The 16,138-nt window shown below is 55.4% G+C and overlaps 1 protein-coding gene across 1 annotated transcript in view; it reads right to left on the reverse strand.

The window, feature by feature from the left end:
- Window positions 1-16,138, reverse strand: part of PKD1L1 (polycystin 1 like 1, transient receptor potential channel interacting) — a 111,384-nt gene that overhangs the window by 24,828 nt on the left and 70,418 nt on the right. The window contains exons 41-50 of the mRNA XM_032430500.1: window positions 15,724-15,842; window positions 12,317-12,427; window positions 7,549-7,672; window positions 6,718-6,801; window positions 5,790-5,962; window positions 4,712-5,294; window positions 3,973-4,077; window positions 3,568-3,708; window positions 1,858-2,054; window positions 1,556-1,676 (exon numbers count right to left, since the gene is read on the reverse strand). Of these exons, the coding sequence (XP_032286391.1) occupies window positions 1,556-1,676; window positions 1,858-2,054; window positions 3,568-3,708; window positions 3,973-4,077; window positions 4,712-5,294; window positions 5,790-5,962; window positions 6,718-6,801; window positions 7,549-7,672; window positions 12,317-12,427; window positions 15,724-15,842 (1,758 nt within the window). The remainder of the gene's footprint in view (window positions 1-1,555; window positions 1,677-1,857; window positions 2,055-3,567; window positions 3,709-3,972; window positions 4,078-4,711; window positions 5,295-5,789; window positions 5,963-6,717; window positions 6,802-7,548; window positions 7,673-12,316; window positions 12,428-15,723; window positions 15,843-16,138) is intronic.

The raw sequence follows: 16,138 nt of genomic DNA on the forward strand, positions 1-16,138 counted from the left end.
CCCCTCCTCTCTCCCCCCTCCCCTCCCCTCCTCCCTCCCCTCCTCCCTCCCCCCTCCCTCTCCTCCCCTTTTCCTTCTGCCCTCCTCCCCTCCCTCCCCTCCTTTTTCCCTCCCTCCTCTCCCCCTCCCCTCCCTATCGCTCCCCCTTCCCTCCCTGCCCCAACCCTCCCCCCACCCCCGCCCACTCCCCTCCCTCCTCCATCTCAAGTTGGGGGAGCCGTCTCTCCTGCTTCCTCCCTGCCCTCCGCCCTAGCTGCTGGCAGCCACGCTGTCCCAGGGGCTGGTTCTCTCACCCTCTTCATGTCCCCAGCACCCAGCAAGGGCTCAGTAAAATAAACCACTTAAGAAGCAAAGGCAGTTCAGTTTAGTTCAGGTGAAGTTTTGTGGTCTGGCTGTTGTAACAGGCTGGGCACCTGGCCTAGGAGCCCGGGGTTGCACCCTGGGCCCAGGGTGTATGTGTGTATCTAACTCACCTGCACGACAGGTCAGCAGCCTGTTGTCCCAGGCCCCCGCGGGCCCCCATTTCCCTCGCTCCTAGCCCCGGCCCTGCACCCGAGGCCCCCCTACAAAAACTCTGGCACACATTTCACCATTATTTACTCCCTAAGTGGAATCACACCCCACCAGTGGTCCACCATCTGGACCAAGCAAGTGTGATCACCCTTCCCTGCACACCCCTAATTTCTGAACGGTTCAGATTCCGTTACTTAATTTGGACACAATTTATTCATGATATTCTGTGTTTTCTTAACAAAAAAAAAAGCATTCTTCGCATTGCTACGTGGTATAATAATGACCAGTTTAGTACATAAGTTCTACATACACGTAATCTCTAAGCCCGCGGTACCTCGCCAGGCATACACACGTGCCAGGAGCTTCCGGAGCTGGAGCTCGGGTAACGGCCCCACGGTTGTGACAGTGGGTTCGGGAGAGGTGCAGCCGGGCTTGAAGCCAGGTCTCCAACTCCTGGGTCAGCTTTTTCTGCCCTGATTTGCGCAGTCTGTCCCACTGAGCATAAGGCCAGCAGGGTTTGGAGATCTGTGCTTGGTTCGCCGTGAGCTGCCTGAGCCTGGGACCCTGACAGCCAGAGCCCCTCATCAGACCAGCTAGTCTGGACCCTCCCCCTGCCCTGACGACAGTCCAGCTGCAGGGGCAGGACAGGGGCCGCCGGGCTGGTGCAAGCTCCTCCCCCCGGGGGCCAGGTCAGAATCACCTGCACCCCAGAATCTGGCCAGCATCCCATGTGGGGCCCTGGCCCTCTTGATTCTGGGTGTCAACAGCCCGCCAGACTGGGCCAGCCCTGGACTGAGACCTGACCCCCCGGGGTGGGAGCCAGGCTTCCCGAGAACCCTACGCGTGTGCTTTCTTCTGCAGCCCACTGAGGCACAATTCCACGTGGGGGGTGAACAGCACTCAAGTGGGTTTCAGGTATTCGTAGGGGGTTTTTCGGGTGCAGGGCCAGAGTTAGGAGCAAGGGAAGTGGGGTCTGTCACTGGAGTTAGCACCCTGCTCCTCTCTCCGAGGAAGAACCTCCCTCCTCCCCCCACCCCGGCACCTGCCGCGCTTGGTTGTGATCATCAGGGCGGGAATTACTAGAGAGCCAGGTGCCATTCCTGGTGTGCAGAGCCCGCTCCGTAGGTGGTGACAGCTCCTTGCATGAGTCGTAAGGACGAGTGCTCCGGGAAGGGGTGCAGCAGAGCACGTGTGGAGTGCGCCTGGGCTCCCGTGTTCACGGGCACTCCTCACTCTAGAACCACCTGCACCCCTGATCTAAAACCACTCCGGGATGCAGGACGCCAGGGCCTCTAGGCGGCGCCTCACCTTGAGAGCTCGTGTCTCCCTGGAGAAAGAGCTCACTGCAGAGAACATGGACCGTGCTGGTTTGTCGGGAGATAACTCGACCCGGGGAGCCCTCTTACCCCTGCCGTGCAGATGCCAGCCAGAGAGCGACGCAGCAGGAAGGAGCAGGATGCCCTTGTGCTCGGGATGCCAATGAAGCAGATGAACTTCAGCGTCAGGAGGAATGAGAGGGTCCCCTGGAGCCAGGTCACCCTCTGAGACGGAAGGACAGGGCAGGTCAGTGTGTCCCAACGGCTACGGCGGGCGCACAGACACAGGCATGCTAGACCGCACTCACTGTCGCCCCACGGTGCCCCCTCGACAGGACTGCCCCTGCCCACACCGCGAGAAAATCACGTACGTAGAGAGTGGGTACTGCCCCTTCCTGAGGCCCAGGCGCAGCCCTCCGTGACCCGGGGACAAGGCGGGCACAGAGACGGGCAGTGCCGGCCACCGGCCCGTGGTTCCCTGAACCAGCAGGGAAGCTGGGCACTGCAGCCACGGTTGGGGGGGCGGCGCCCACGGCCAGCTGGAATCCAGCTGGAGGAGGGCCGAGGAGCGCGGACGCTGTGACAGGCAGACCCGGAGCCCGCCGTCCGTCCCAGAGAGTGGCCCCCCGACGGCGGTGAAGCAGAGCGTCCATCTCCCTCCCTCCTGGAGCCTCCAGCCGTTTAACCAAGTCAGTACAACGCAGGTCATAGTGGAGGCTGGTAAGCGCCATGAGGATGCGGTGACATTTAATGGAGACAGGAAGGCCGGGAGGGGGTGCTCTGTGCCAGTAACCTGTATGTGAAGCTCGACCTCGGGGCCCATCATGCATGGACCCCCTCCAGCCTGGAGGCCAGTCAGCACCCGGCTCACAGAATAACTCATTCTTTTTTTTTTTTTTTAAGATTTTCTTTATTTGATAAAGAGACAGAGAGACAAAGGGAGCATGAGTGGAGAAAGGGAGAAGCAGGCTTCCCACCGAGCAGGGAGCCCAATGCGGGGCTTGATCCCAGGACCCCGGGATCATGACCTGAGCCGAAGGCAGACCCACCGAGCCACCTGGGTGCTCCAGAATAACCCATCCTTCTAGGTTGTTCTAGGAGGGCCCAGCCCGGGGGGATGAGGCCATTTGGGGCCGTGGCAGCCCTCACTGGGTGGAAAAGGGAGCTCCAGGAGTCCTGCGGCATGGGGGAGGTGAGCTCTGAGGCTGCAGGACAAGGAAGCGGACCATGGGGCTCCGCCCACCTACATCCACGTCTGCCGGCAGGACCCGCCTGGGCTCCCCCGCCCTGGTGTGCACTGGTCTGGCTCTGCTCCTCTCATGGAGCCCCCATCTCCTGCTCTGATGGCCCGACCCCCACGTGAAGCCCCACCCGTCCCCGTGGCTCACACCGCTCGCCTCTGGACGGCGCAGAAGGAGGAGAGAGGACAGACCTGACGTGCCTAAGTCTGCCGGTGCCTCCTTTCCGCCACCTCGACACCTGCTCCTTCCCCACTCAGGGTCACAGGGAGTCACTGGAGCAACTCCGTGCCCTGAGTCGTGCTGCACACAGACCAGGGCGCCCCAGCCCACAGCGTGGATTCCAGCCCTTCCCTGCCCCGCTCACCCTCATCCTCGAGCTCAGAGCATTTTCCCTCAATATGGAACAAATGCCTTGTCTGGAACCTTCTAGAACGTGTATGACCTCTTCCTCTGGACAGCGTCACAGGGCATGGACCCACCTGGACGCCCTGCCGTACCTGATTCCACGAGGCCGCCACAGTGAGATCCATAGATCCTCGGAAGCGTCCTCTGTGGAAGTGGTCGGTCACCTCCCCAGCGAGCGTGGCCAGGTGGCTGGAGGCTGCGTGGCAGGCGAGGCCGGCTCCCACTACGGCGAGCTGCAGCGGGGAAGAGAAAGGAGCCTCAGGGGGCGCCAGGGGAGGGGCCCCCCGTGGCCCCCGAGCGGCTCAGGGTGCAACGTCGGTGCGAGAGCAGAAGTGGACACCGATCTCACGCTATTTGTCGTGAACACGACGGGGGGAGACCTCACGACGGGTGGAATCAGCCAGGACATAAGCAGTTTCCCACTAAAAATAGGTTCATTTCCAGGTAAGGGCTTCACTGTTCCTGCTTTGCCCACGGAAAACGACAGGAGCGGCTACCTCCAGCCAGGTCCCTGGTTTGCGCCAGTAGCTACGGAAACCCTTCTCGGCCAGGCTGCAGAGTTGCAAGCAGAGGTGAGTCAGGCTGAGCAGCAGGAAGGCCAGCTGGTAGAGGGAACAGCAACAGAGCAGAGCAAACAGAAAGTCGGACAGGACCGTGCCAGGGGTGAGGGACGCGGGTGAGCTCTCCGCGGGCCCCGCACACGAGCAGACCCCGAGCGTGCCCTGGCAGGTCCTCCCCGCCCGTCCTCACCCAGCTCCAGAGATGAGTTTTCTCATATTTGTGAAATATATATATATATCATCGGCTCCTTGGCCACATACAGCCTTCGAAGCTCCTATATCGGGAATTTCTTGAAGCTCTGCTTATGCTTCTCTCTGCCTGGATGAGTTGTGCATTCCTGCTCGCCTGCATTCATCCACTCAGAGCGCCAGCCACGAGAGGATGCTTAGTAAGGGTCGCAGCTAAACCCGTCCCAGTCCCCGGGCAGGTCAGTCCTGCTGAGCTCCCCTGGACCCTTCCGGTTGACACTTTGGAGCTAATAAAGCCTCTTTGGGGACGCTGCTCTGTCCCTCCGGGGAGCAGTGCTGGTGTGGGCCAACGTTCATGTCAAACCAAAGAAAGACTGACGGTACTGAGTGCCGGGCTCTGCGACCCTGCGGGTCCGGGTGGAGGTGGGGAGCAGGCCGCAGGTGGAGCCCCGGGATCCACGTGCAGGGGAGAGGCAGGAGGACCCACCTCGGCAAGCGTGGGGCTGGACCACAGGGCCGAGTCACTGCGGAAGACAGCCAGCGACTCCACCAATGGGGAGAAGGTCAGGCCCCCTGCAGGGAGAAGCTCGGCGCGAAGGGACACGCTGGACAGGAGTCGAGTGGGAGGGTTATAGAGAGCGAAGTGCACAGACACGGTCCTGGTGCTGCGGTCGATCCACCTGCTGGCCCGGAGGCTGCTCAGGGCTGCGTGGGCTGCCGGCCTGCAAAGTGGTGCACGTCGGGGCAAAGCCTGCATGGAGCCCTCCACCCCCAGCCTCGCGCCCCGGGCCCCTGAGGCCACCCGGGTTCCTGGGGCTGGACAGACACACTTGTGCGTGTCCCCGCTCCTTGCCCGGGACCCTGAGGCAGGGACGTTCCAGGGGAGGGAGGCCCTCCATCTCTCACGGGCACAACTCGGAGAGAGGTGACCATCTCTCTCTGCAAGGCCTCTAGAATCTTCTTTTATCTTTTCTGCTGTGGACTTACTCTGGTGTTGGGAAGAAGCTGACTTTGACCTGTGTTTGGTAACAATGAAAGAATCTCCCTTCTGTGTTGTTGCATCACTCAGAGGCACCCATCACCTGCCACAGGGCCCCCTGTCACCCTCAGACAGTCCTCCCCCATGCAGGTCATGTGCTGCCATGGCTGCCAGAGGGTCGGGCCACCAACCGTGGACCGTGGCTGCAACTCGGAGGCTCATCTGCACAACGCCGGACCGAGGTGGGGCTGCCTCCTTCACAGAGCACGTGAGGACCATGAGGCCCCGTGAGCATCCTACTCAGCACAGAGCCAGCGAGGACAAGTGTCCATTAGGCTCCCTGACCTCCAGGCCTCTGGCAAATTGTAGAGGAACGTTCGGCTTGTTCCTTCTTATGCTCAGAGACTGAAGCCCTCCATTGGCATTGATCTCCTGACATGGCCTCCTGCCCTGGGCCTCACTCCTGTCATTCTGCAGTGAGAACACACCTGCCCTTGACTCAGGATGGGCGTGCCGTGGCATCCAGCTGCCGCGAGGAGCCATGGACGGGCAGGCCCGGCGGAGCCGACCTCTGAACCCCACTGACCTTGTGCTGCCCAGGCTGAGCACCCAGGGCCCCCTGGCCCCACAGCCTCTGGGGCCACTCGGGGCCACTCTTTGGATGGCGGGATCTGCCGCGGAGGGGGTGTCAGGGTCTCCGACTTTGGGGCCATGTGGTGGAGGAGAGTCTTCGGAAAGTGCTGAAGGTGGGCTGGGAAGCTGGAGGAGAAACCACCAGTCGGAGGAGAATCAGACGCTTGCTTCAAAGTTAGCCCTGTGGCCTGGGGTGTCCAAGGCTGACCACACACGGCCCCTGCTCCCTCAAAGCCCCCTCGTCGTCCCTGGGCTCTAGCCGAGCCTGAAGGATCAGGGCTCCACCACGCGGGGGCTGGCACCTGAGCCGTGCACCCGTCCGGGCTTGGACATCAGAAGGGCTCCGTCTCGGGAGGACACGGGTGAGCTGCATGCCCTCGAGCAGCCCCTCCCAACCAGGAGAAGGTGCGAGAATCTTGGTTGGGAGTATTTTCAGTGTTTTAGAGAGAGATGTCCTGGTTTCCCACAGCGTGCCAGGACCAGCAGAGGGCGTGGGAAAGGTTTGGCTGTCCCGGACCGCGGCCACTGACGATTTCAAGTCACAGCCAGGCTCCCAGAGAGGGTTCCTGGTCCGTGGCCTTTCTGCCCAACGTCTCCAAGACTTTTCTAACTCTAATTGTATATTACAGAGAACAAACTGGTGGTCGCCAGAGGGCAGGTGGGCCAGGGGATGGGGGAAACAGGTGAGGGGGATTCAGGAGTGCACCTGTCGTGGTGAGCGGCAGGGGACGTATAGAATGGCTGCATCAGTGTATCATACACCTGAAACTCCTAACACGGTATATTCACTCTACTTCAATAAAATAAATACATAAATAAAGAGCGATGCTTGGGAGAAAACGCACACACACAAAGAAATAACCAGGAGGAGAGCGGCTTACCTCGCACACGCCGCCAGAAGGATCTCTCAGCTGCTGGATGACCGGAGTGCCCAGTAGGTAGCACTTCCCACCAAGGGCTCCAGGCTGGAGGACGAAGGGAAACGCAAGACCGTTGGACAGACCGCGAAGCTGGAACACGCCGCGTGCCATATTCTTAGATGTCAGAGGGATGGAGCAGTGTCCCAAAACAGGCTTTATTAGCTTCATATTCTATGAAATGCTCTTCACTGGTAATTTTTTTCTCAGAATTTGGGGAAAGGCTTGCCTCTTTCTGGAAGCCTCCTGGATGCCCCCCCTGTCCCTCGGTGCCGTGTCCCCGTGTCACAGCATTTTGCTCACTGATCTAGCCATCCCCATTGGCCCACAAGCTCACGTGGACCTGCCATGCCCTGCGTCCAGTCCGGCCTGGCACCTGCTGGTGTCCGGGGGTGCGTGTGTGGCTAAGGCGGGTGTGCTGACATGGAGGAGCAATGGGATGCACCACCAGCCACTGGCCTTCAACCTAGCGGTCATCCAAGGGTACACACGGGGGGGGCCTGGGCGGCGCAGTCGGTCGAGCGTCCAGCTCTTAGCTTCAGCTCAGGTTGTGATCTCAGGGTGGTGAGATCGAGCCGCGTCGCGCTCTGAGCCCAGCAAGGAGTCTGCTTGGGATCTTCTCTCCCTCCCCCTCTGTCCCTCCCCTGCTTGTGCTCTCTCTAAAATAAATAAATAAATCTTTAAAAAGAGAGAGAGAGTGTGCAGAGTGTTGCAGGTCAAGCATCTTGGCTCCCTCGCCCCACCGTGACGCACTGCCCTGCTATGAGTCTGAGTGGACAGCAGACGGAAGCCCACCTGAGCGCCCAGCGGGCCAGCCGTGGAGGCGCCTCCCCCATGCAGGCCATCCAGCAGCGTGGTCAGACTCCAGCCCCACCAATCACCCACACTTCTCAGGCCGCCGGAGACGCTCCCAGCACCCCTGAGCACAAGAGCAGAAACAAAAAGCGATTTTTCTCCGACACAAATTGGTGGTAACTGCAGGAATGGAAGCAAAGTCGTGCGCAGTCGCAAGTACAGCGTGAGTCCGGAGCCCACTTTGCCCCCCGGCGGGAGGCGGGGAGAGGGCCCTGCGATCAAGCCCCTGTCCCTTGGTCGCCTGTCCCCCCGACAGCTTTCCTCGTGTGGGACGTGGGGAGGCCAGTGCAGAGCGAGCACGGGGCGGGGAGCAGAAGTGCGGGGAGCTGGGGCCCGCGGGGAGAGGCACGGTCCTGTCGACCCCGCTGCCTGCAGGCCGGCATTGCCCGTCCTTTCCCCAGCCAGAAGCCACCCCAGCTGCGAGCCCGCCGCCCGAGACGGCTCGAGCCTTCAGCAAACTGGCGCAGACCCAGCGCAGGACCGCTCTTAGCTGCGGGTCAACAGACGTTGGTCTGGTTTCTTTCCAGTTAATTTGTGTTACTCTTATCGGATATCTGCTTCACCTTCCAACAAGGGACTGATTTAAGGGAGCCCTGAAATCATTGCAGACGGACACGACTGATCATTTCCGCTCACTCAGACGGAGCCAAGCTGCACACCAGAGCGTCAGGAGCTCCAAGCTGCTCAGCTGGACGGAAAAGGAAAAGGTAAATTTCTTTAGAGAGCAAAATACTTCTCACCTACCCCTAAAACCCTTCCTTCCACGTGGCCTCGTGGGAAGGACCCATGGAAAGGCAAGGATGGTGTGGGGCTAACGTCCCCACGGCAGAGGCCAGTGCGCGTCCAGCAGCTCCTACAGCCGGGTGTCCCTCCATGAGAAGGGAAGACCAGAATGCTTCTCGGGAGAAGTGATATTGTGGGAAAGCGATGACAAGTTAGGAAAAGATCGAAACTCCAGTCATCCAAGGACACAATTTTCATCGTCCTGCCTCGTCCAGCCACCAAATCTAGACCCCCCCCGAAGAACACAGCGATGATGAGCTCTTCAAACACCTTTCTGGTTTCATTAAACAGACGTGAGCGCAAGGTCGGGCCATCACGCGGCCAGGGCCCAGCCCTGAGCGGCCCGAGAGTCGGCCGCCACCCGCCGTCCCGGCTCCATGCCCACGGCCGTAGTGTGGAGCGGACCGTGGCGGGAGCGCTGACAGCACGGGGAGAGGCGGGCAAGTGCGACAGGTGGGTGCTGTCGCTCCCCAGAACTCGTGTGACACTTACCACCACACCTGGAGAGGGATTGGGGCAGATACTATGTTGCTGATTGGGGCAGATTTTAGAGACACCTAGGAAGTGCTTTAAACCCTGACAGTCATGACAGAAACTGGACAATATAAAAGGGAAAGAAATCAAAGAGGAAGAAGTGTCCTGTTAGTGACATGTTAGTGATAAGTCACTAGTGCATAGATTAATAGAGAAAAGCAAATGATCTCAATCAACATTCGCATGGGCTATAAGTATGTTCAAACACGTCCGTGGAGCGTGGAAGTAAGTCTGGTGAGCTAACCTATCTTACTGCTTCTATCTCCTTCTCCTTACGGACTCACTCACACATGACTTCCGTCTTTCATTGGTTTGTCCATTTTTAGAGCCTAATCCAGCAGACCCTTCGTACGGTGTTGGTTATACGCCACACACTGAGCGAAGTCCTGGTTGAACCACAATTTGGAGGGAATAATATCACTTTCTGACGGTCGCTCTCAGTGGGATGACGTTAAGGAAACAAAGTCTTCAAGAAAGGCCTGGATGTGGGGGCGCCTGGGGGGCTCAGTCAGTTGAGCGTCTGACTCTTGGTTTCGGCTCAGGTCATGATCTCAGGCTCCTGAGATCGAGCCCCACATAGGGCTCTGCGCTCAGCACAGAGTTTGCTTGTCCCTCTCCCTCTGCTTCTCCCCTACCCCCCGAGCTCTCTCTAAAATAAATAAATAAAATTTTTAAGAAAAAAAAAAAAGAAAGACCTGGATGTGACCAGAGATAGCTGTCACGCACCCAGACTGTGCACAACTCACGCCTTGTTCTCAACACAGGCAGGGAGTGAGCCAAACCATCCAAGAATGTTCTCGCTCCATATTAACTAGAGCTATTAAATAAAACAGGCCTACAGAGCTTGCGAAACATTGCAAAACTAAAGTCAGTAGTTATACCCCATTTATGGCTCTTGGACAGAGTGACTCTTTCATTTATTGGTGCTTTATTCGGTGGTTTATTTCTGTTTTACTTGGACTTTCATGAAGACTTGATTGAGTCCAGAAAGACTTCAAAGAAAACTTGAATATGACGGAATCCAATATCGTGATCATTTTTTTGGTGAAGACCTAAGAAATCAAGCAGCGCAACTGCCTCACTTTGCAGATGGGGATACTCAGCCCAGAGTCGGAGGGCTTGCCCGAGTCACCTGCTCACTGAACGAAGTGGAACGAAGCCACGTCCCTGAATTAGACTGGATCCAACTGTGCTTTCGTTCTTCCTGGAAGCCGGCAAACTCTAAACCCTAAGATGCTGTTGGAGATTCAGGATCAGGCACCGGGGGACGGTGGGGGAGAGGGTCCAGCTTGGATATCCCAGTACAAACCTGGACACACAGATGCCCCTGCCTGGTGGCCAGCACACCAGAGGTAACGGGATTTTGCATTTTGCATCGTAGTGGGAGATACGGGTCCACGCACACCCAGGGGGCCAGCCTCTGAGCCAGGAATCCAAGCCTATCAATGGCTCTGCGCGGGACACGTCTCACAAATATTATTTCAGCTGCGATATTTCTGATTTGGGTACCAAGAGGCAAGAATTCGTATGAGAAATATGTCAAGTAGTGCTGACTTACGAAATATGAGATCAAAACTAAACGATGAAAGCCAGAAATAGCTCAGGTTTTCCCTTCCATTTCGAGAGAGGACGACCCACATGGTCACTTTGCTTTGCGCATGGCGCCCCCTGCTGGCACTAACTGTGCCTACATGGGGGGTTGGAGAGCTGACGAGTGGGTCGTTCATGGAAAGAACAGGCGTTTCTGCAAAGGGGGAGGCAGTTTCACGGCTAGAATGCTCACCGGTGAGCAGGTGCATTACCGTGTTCTGCAGAGTCCAGACTCATGAACCACTTTACTAGTGGCTTCTGACCCTACATTTGTTCGCCCGTCACCTGGGTGGGTATTAATCACCAGCTCTCTCACGGAAGATAAAAAGAAATACGCCCTTAACTAATAGATAAAATTAAATAGATTTGCCAGGCACCCACCTCTGCCCCCAAAAGCAACAAAAATAAAGTACATCAAGTTGAATTACTTAGTCAAGGACAACACAGTCATAGAAAAAAATGCAGGAATGTATGTTAAAATATTCTCCAGAGATATGCCTGGGTGGCTCAGTTGGTTAAGCGTCTGCCTTCGGCTCAGGTCATGATCTCGGGATCCTGGGATCGAGCCCTGTGTCGGGCTCCCTGCTTAGTGGGGAACCTGCTTCTCCCTCTCCCTCTGCCCCTACCCCCTGCTCGTGTTCTCTCAGAATAATAAATAAAATCCTTAAAAAACAAAATAAAATAAAATATTCTCCAGGGAAAGAGAAAGTAAATCTTAGAACACTGTATTTTACTTTTGCCATAGTAAAGAATCAATATGAGTTCATATCATGCACTTCAGAACTCAAAGCCGAACTTCTCTGAAACAACTATCAGACTGAATATTTTTGGCAGGTGAAAACAAAGTCACTTAGAAACAACTGTCAAAAAAAAAAAAAAAGAAGAATGCCACACAAAGAAAGTATCCACCTTGATATAGTTCCTGTTCCGATTTCAGAAATGCTGAAACATGGAGAAAATTCTGGCACAACAAAATGCTGTCCGTGGTTGCCTCTGGGTGGTACTGTTACTGAGATTTTTCTGCTTTCTATTTTTCAGTTCTTCCATGCTTACCTACAATGAACATCTACTACTTTTATTTATTTACAGATTTTATTTATGTATTTGACAGAGAGAGAGACAGAGAGAGAGAGCACAAGTAGGCAGAGGGAGAGGGAGAAGCAGACTCCCCGCTGAGCAGGGAGCCCGAAGCAGGACTCGACCCAGCACCCCGAGATCATGACCTGAGCCGAAGGCAGATGCTCAACCGACTGAGCCACCCAGGCGTCCCAACATCTATTGCTTTTAAAAGTAGGAAGAGACCAATGAGCACTTGAGAAGTGGCAGAGAGCTCAAGTGGAATTACCACCGTTGGAAATCATGTGCCATTTCTTGCAAATTGCCATAGTCTTTGGTCGAGGAACTCAGACAGCCTCCACCAAAAAACCACCCCAATAACCTGTTTTAGTGTCTTGGTGCCCAGACCTTAACGTGCCTCAAAATATCATTCACTATTAATCAAAATGAGATGCTCTGAACGTGCCCAAAGTCTGCAAAAAGAGGCCTCCTGTTAACAGTGGGGCAAACAATGTCCGAGTCAATTCGACCACTTTTTCCGTGTTTCCTACGTGAGATGATGGCGACCATCTAGTCCTCTCCATCAGGACATTCTACTTCTGCAAAACGGAGGCCCAGAGAAGGTGCTTCGCCACCATCCCGAAACCCTGGTCTCTGGGTCCCCCCGTCAGCGTATGCTGGCCACGAGCAGACCACTCCTAGTGCGGTGGTCGGGGGTCTAGAGAAGGTGGACAAAACATCCTACCTTGTAAACTCATTCCGGATGGCTTGATTGAGAGAATATTCATCCTGGGAGCATCTCCCACAAAGTATAAACACATGCAGAAGCAGCATGAGGGTGTACATGCATATGTCTCTACAAGAAACACATTTTAAAATTAGCATCTACACCAACCCTGGGTGTCTAGACCCAGCAAAACAGTTTTGGGAACTGGGCTTTTAAATCCTTTTTTGTATAAGTGTGTGCTGAGGTTCATTTTTCCCGCACACCTGACATCCAGTTTTCCTAGCACCATTTTTAAAATCCATCCTCCAATGAGAAGGGCCTTGCCCTGTCAAAAAATTAACTGAGCACATTTGTGCCGACCGCTCACCAATATCAGGGTCTTGGTTACCGTGGCTTGGCTTTGTAGGGAGACTTAAAGTCGGGTAGAATCAGTCCTCTGGCTTTGTTGTTCTTTTTCCAGAATTGTTTTTGTTATTCTAGCTCCTTTCCGTATAAATTTTAGAATCAGCTCGCCAATATCTATAGAAAAGCTTGTGGGACTTCGGCTGGGACTGAATCTACATATCGAGTTGGAAGGAATGGACATCTTAACACGAGTGTCCCAACAGACATGACGTGTCCCTCCATTTCTTTAGGTTTTCTCTGATTTTGTTCATTAGTGTCTTGTCGTTTTCGGCCTATCAGTTCTGCACGTTTTCTTAGATTTATTTAGAATATTAGAGATTTTCTGCACAGACTATTCATGTCTTCTTGCAAGAGGCTGTTGTATTTCTTTTCAAACTTGTAAACGCTGTGTTTCTTGGTCTTGCCTCCGGCACCAGCTGGGCCTTCCCATGTGAGGTTTAACCAGAGTTGGGGGGACGGGAGCTCCTCACCTTGTTTCTGATTTTTAAAAAGCACACACTGTCTCACCGGCAAGTGTGAGGTTAGGTGTAGGGTTTTCACAGATACCCTTTATTAGTTTAGGGAAGTTCTCTTCTATTCCTAGCTCGCTGAGATTTTTTTTCTTTTCCGTGAATGGATGTCAAATTTTGTCAAATGGTTTCTTCTCCATCTGCTGAGACGATCATATGGGTTTGTTTTTTTTTTAAGATTTTATTTATTTATTTGATAGAGAGAGACACAGCGAGAGAGGGAACACAAGCAGGGGGAGTGGGAGAGGGAGAAGCAGGCTTCCTGCTGAGCAGGGAGCCCGATGCGGGACTCGATCCCAGGACCCTGGGATCACGACCTGAGCCGAAGGCAGACGCCTAATGACTGAGCCACCCAGGCGCCCCTCATATGGTTTTTCTTACTAGTCTAGTACTACCGTGGATTCAATTCACTATTTCCTTCTTGTGTCTCTTTTACGCCAGAGGCAGCACCTCCATCCCTAGTTGGTCTCTGTGGCTTATTTATTGAGAAAACTGGTTCTATTGCTACCTCTCCCTCTCTCTGTGTCCTGCTTCCTAGGGACACAGTGTGTGCTCTCTTGTCAACAACACGCTGGCACAAAAATGTGCTCAGATAAAGACCAGGCTATTTGGGGTAGGTTACGTCCTAGGTGATGTGTTTTCCATCAGGAGACATATAATATCTGGTTCTTCCTCTCTCCCTTTTTTTTTTTTTTTAAGATTTTACTTATTTATTTGTCAGAGAGAGAGAGCACAAGCTGGGTGAGCAACAGAGGGAGAAGCAGGCTTCCCGCTGAGCAGGGAGCCCGACGCGGGGCTCGATCCAGGGACCCTGAGATCATGACCTGAGCCGAAGGCAGAAGCTCAAACAACTGAGCCACCCAGCTGCCCCCTTTTTTTTTTTAAGTAGGCTCCACCACATCCAGGGTGGAGCCCAACGCAGGGCTTGAACTCACAACCCTGAGATCAAGATTCGGACTCTCAACCGACTGAGCCCCCCAGGTGCTTCAATGTTTAGGCTGTTTCTATTACAAGGGCTCCCGCATCGCCTGCCTTGCACCTGGGTCTTCTCGGGTTCTCCTGAGGGGCTCCCTGCAGCAGCGATGCTGGGAGGAGGTATGTGCATCTGTGACATGCAAAGGACTTCCCGGTCCCCACGGGTGGGACCAGCCTGCATTCACGCCAGCACCACGTGATGTCACGTCTCCACAAGCTCACCAGCTGCCGCATGTGGTCTCACTTCCAGACTTTTGTACCTTAAATTTGTGATCTCTCGTCGTAAGTGCAAGTGACATCTGCATTTCTTTTCTCTGTGAAGTGTCGGCTTCCTGAGCCCAGTTTTGTTCTAAAGAGGCGGTTGGTCTTCTTCATTTTTCTGGAACCTCTTTGTATTTTAAGATTAAGCCTTTGTCTGCTACAGATATTTTCCTTCATCCATCACTGCTTTTTTACATAACTTATGGCATCATTTGTCACACGAGATTTTTCTTCTTCAAGTTACATGTCACCAAATTTGTTTTCTCTTTTCGTTCCTGGATTTTAAGTCACAGGAGGTTTTCCCCGCCCACAGGTCATACGTTGACACACACGTTCTTCTGGGACGTGTATGGTTTTGTTTTCACATTTAAATCTTTATTCGTGTGGAATGAACTTGTGTACATTGTGACGAAAGCATCTGGTCTTTCGTTTTTTTACACTACCCTCACGACCATTCACTTATTCCTCATTAAAAACTCCATCTTCTCCCCAACGCGCTGAGATAACGCCTCCGTCACAGACTCGTGCGCCGTGGCATCTGCATTCGGGTCTGGTCCTGGATTTCCCATCCCGGCCACGGGGCCGTCTTCTGCCCGTTCGCAGAGCCACACTCTGTAGGAGAGGCCTGTGCCCTGCGGGCACGTCCCGCACAGCGAGCCCCCACTCAGTCCGCTGCCTCGGGCCTTCCCGACCGGCTCTCCGCGGCTGTTCTTCCCAAGGGCCTTCGTAAGTGACCAGATCCGGTAAAGAAGGGGAGCGGAAGGAAGAAAAGAAAGGTCCAGCGGCATTTGATCGGGGCTGTGTTGAGGTCAGACACGATTCTAGACGGAGCTGGAGAACACGTGTGTTCAAGTGCCATCTGCTTCTCAGGACCGCGCACGCTTCTCCTGTGGAAGTTTGGTGCACTTCCTCTCGCGGTGATGCCCGCGTGTGTCTGTGGTGTTTTAGTCCTCGGCCACGTTAAAGAGCTTCTGGCAAATCCTCTGCTGGCTTTCACTGTGCATATGACGGACACTGGGCTTTGCATTTTTGTGTTTTAACCTGTTACTTTACTCAATTCTCTTACGTCTGCTTTTCTCGTTTTCATTTTTGTGGGATTTTCCAGAATTTGAGGCGCAGCATATGCAGAAGGAGCGGCTTCAGCCTCCCTCCAGACCTGCTGTCTCCGGACCCCTGTCCCCTCAGTGTCCCCTGCCCTGCGGCTGGGCCCCCCCATGCACACCCCGCTCCCAGGGGCCGCGGGAGCAGAGCAAGGCCCGGCCGGCCGCCACCCACCTCAGGGCCACCCTTGTCCGGGTCTCTCTTCTCGTCCTCTCCCTGATGACGCTGAGCTGGGCTGCGGACGGTGGACGTGCCCAGCGCAGGCGGCGCGCTCGCTGTCGGGCGGCCACCATCTGTGGGGAGGCAGCGCTGTGAGCCGGGGAGCTCCGGCCTCCTGCCAGGCCCCGGGAGCAGCGGCGCTGTGCGCGCCTCCTGGGGCTGGGGACAGGGACACTTCGTGCGGGTCACCGACAGCAGGCCGGCGGGCAGTGGGCCATTTACCAAGTCCGCTCCTGTCACTGTCACCGACGGCGTCCCGGGGGGGCCGACAGGTGACTTCGAGGAGGGGAGGCATGAGGAGCTCACTGGCACCTTCGGAAGGACGGGAGTCGGGTGGGAGAAGGTAGGGGTGAGGCCTGACTGCCGGGAC

This window comes from Phoca vitulina, unplaced genomic scaffold (genome assembly GCF_004348235.1).
Source record: "Phoca vitulina isolate PV1807 unplaced genomic scaffold, GSC_HSeal_1.0 scaffold44, whole genome shotgun sequence".
NCBI classification, from domain to species: Eukaryota; Metazoa; Chordata; class Mammalia; order Carnivora; family Phocidae; genus Phoca; species Phoca vitulina.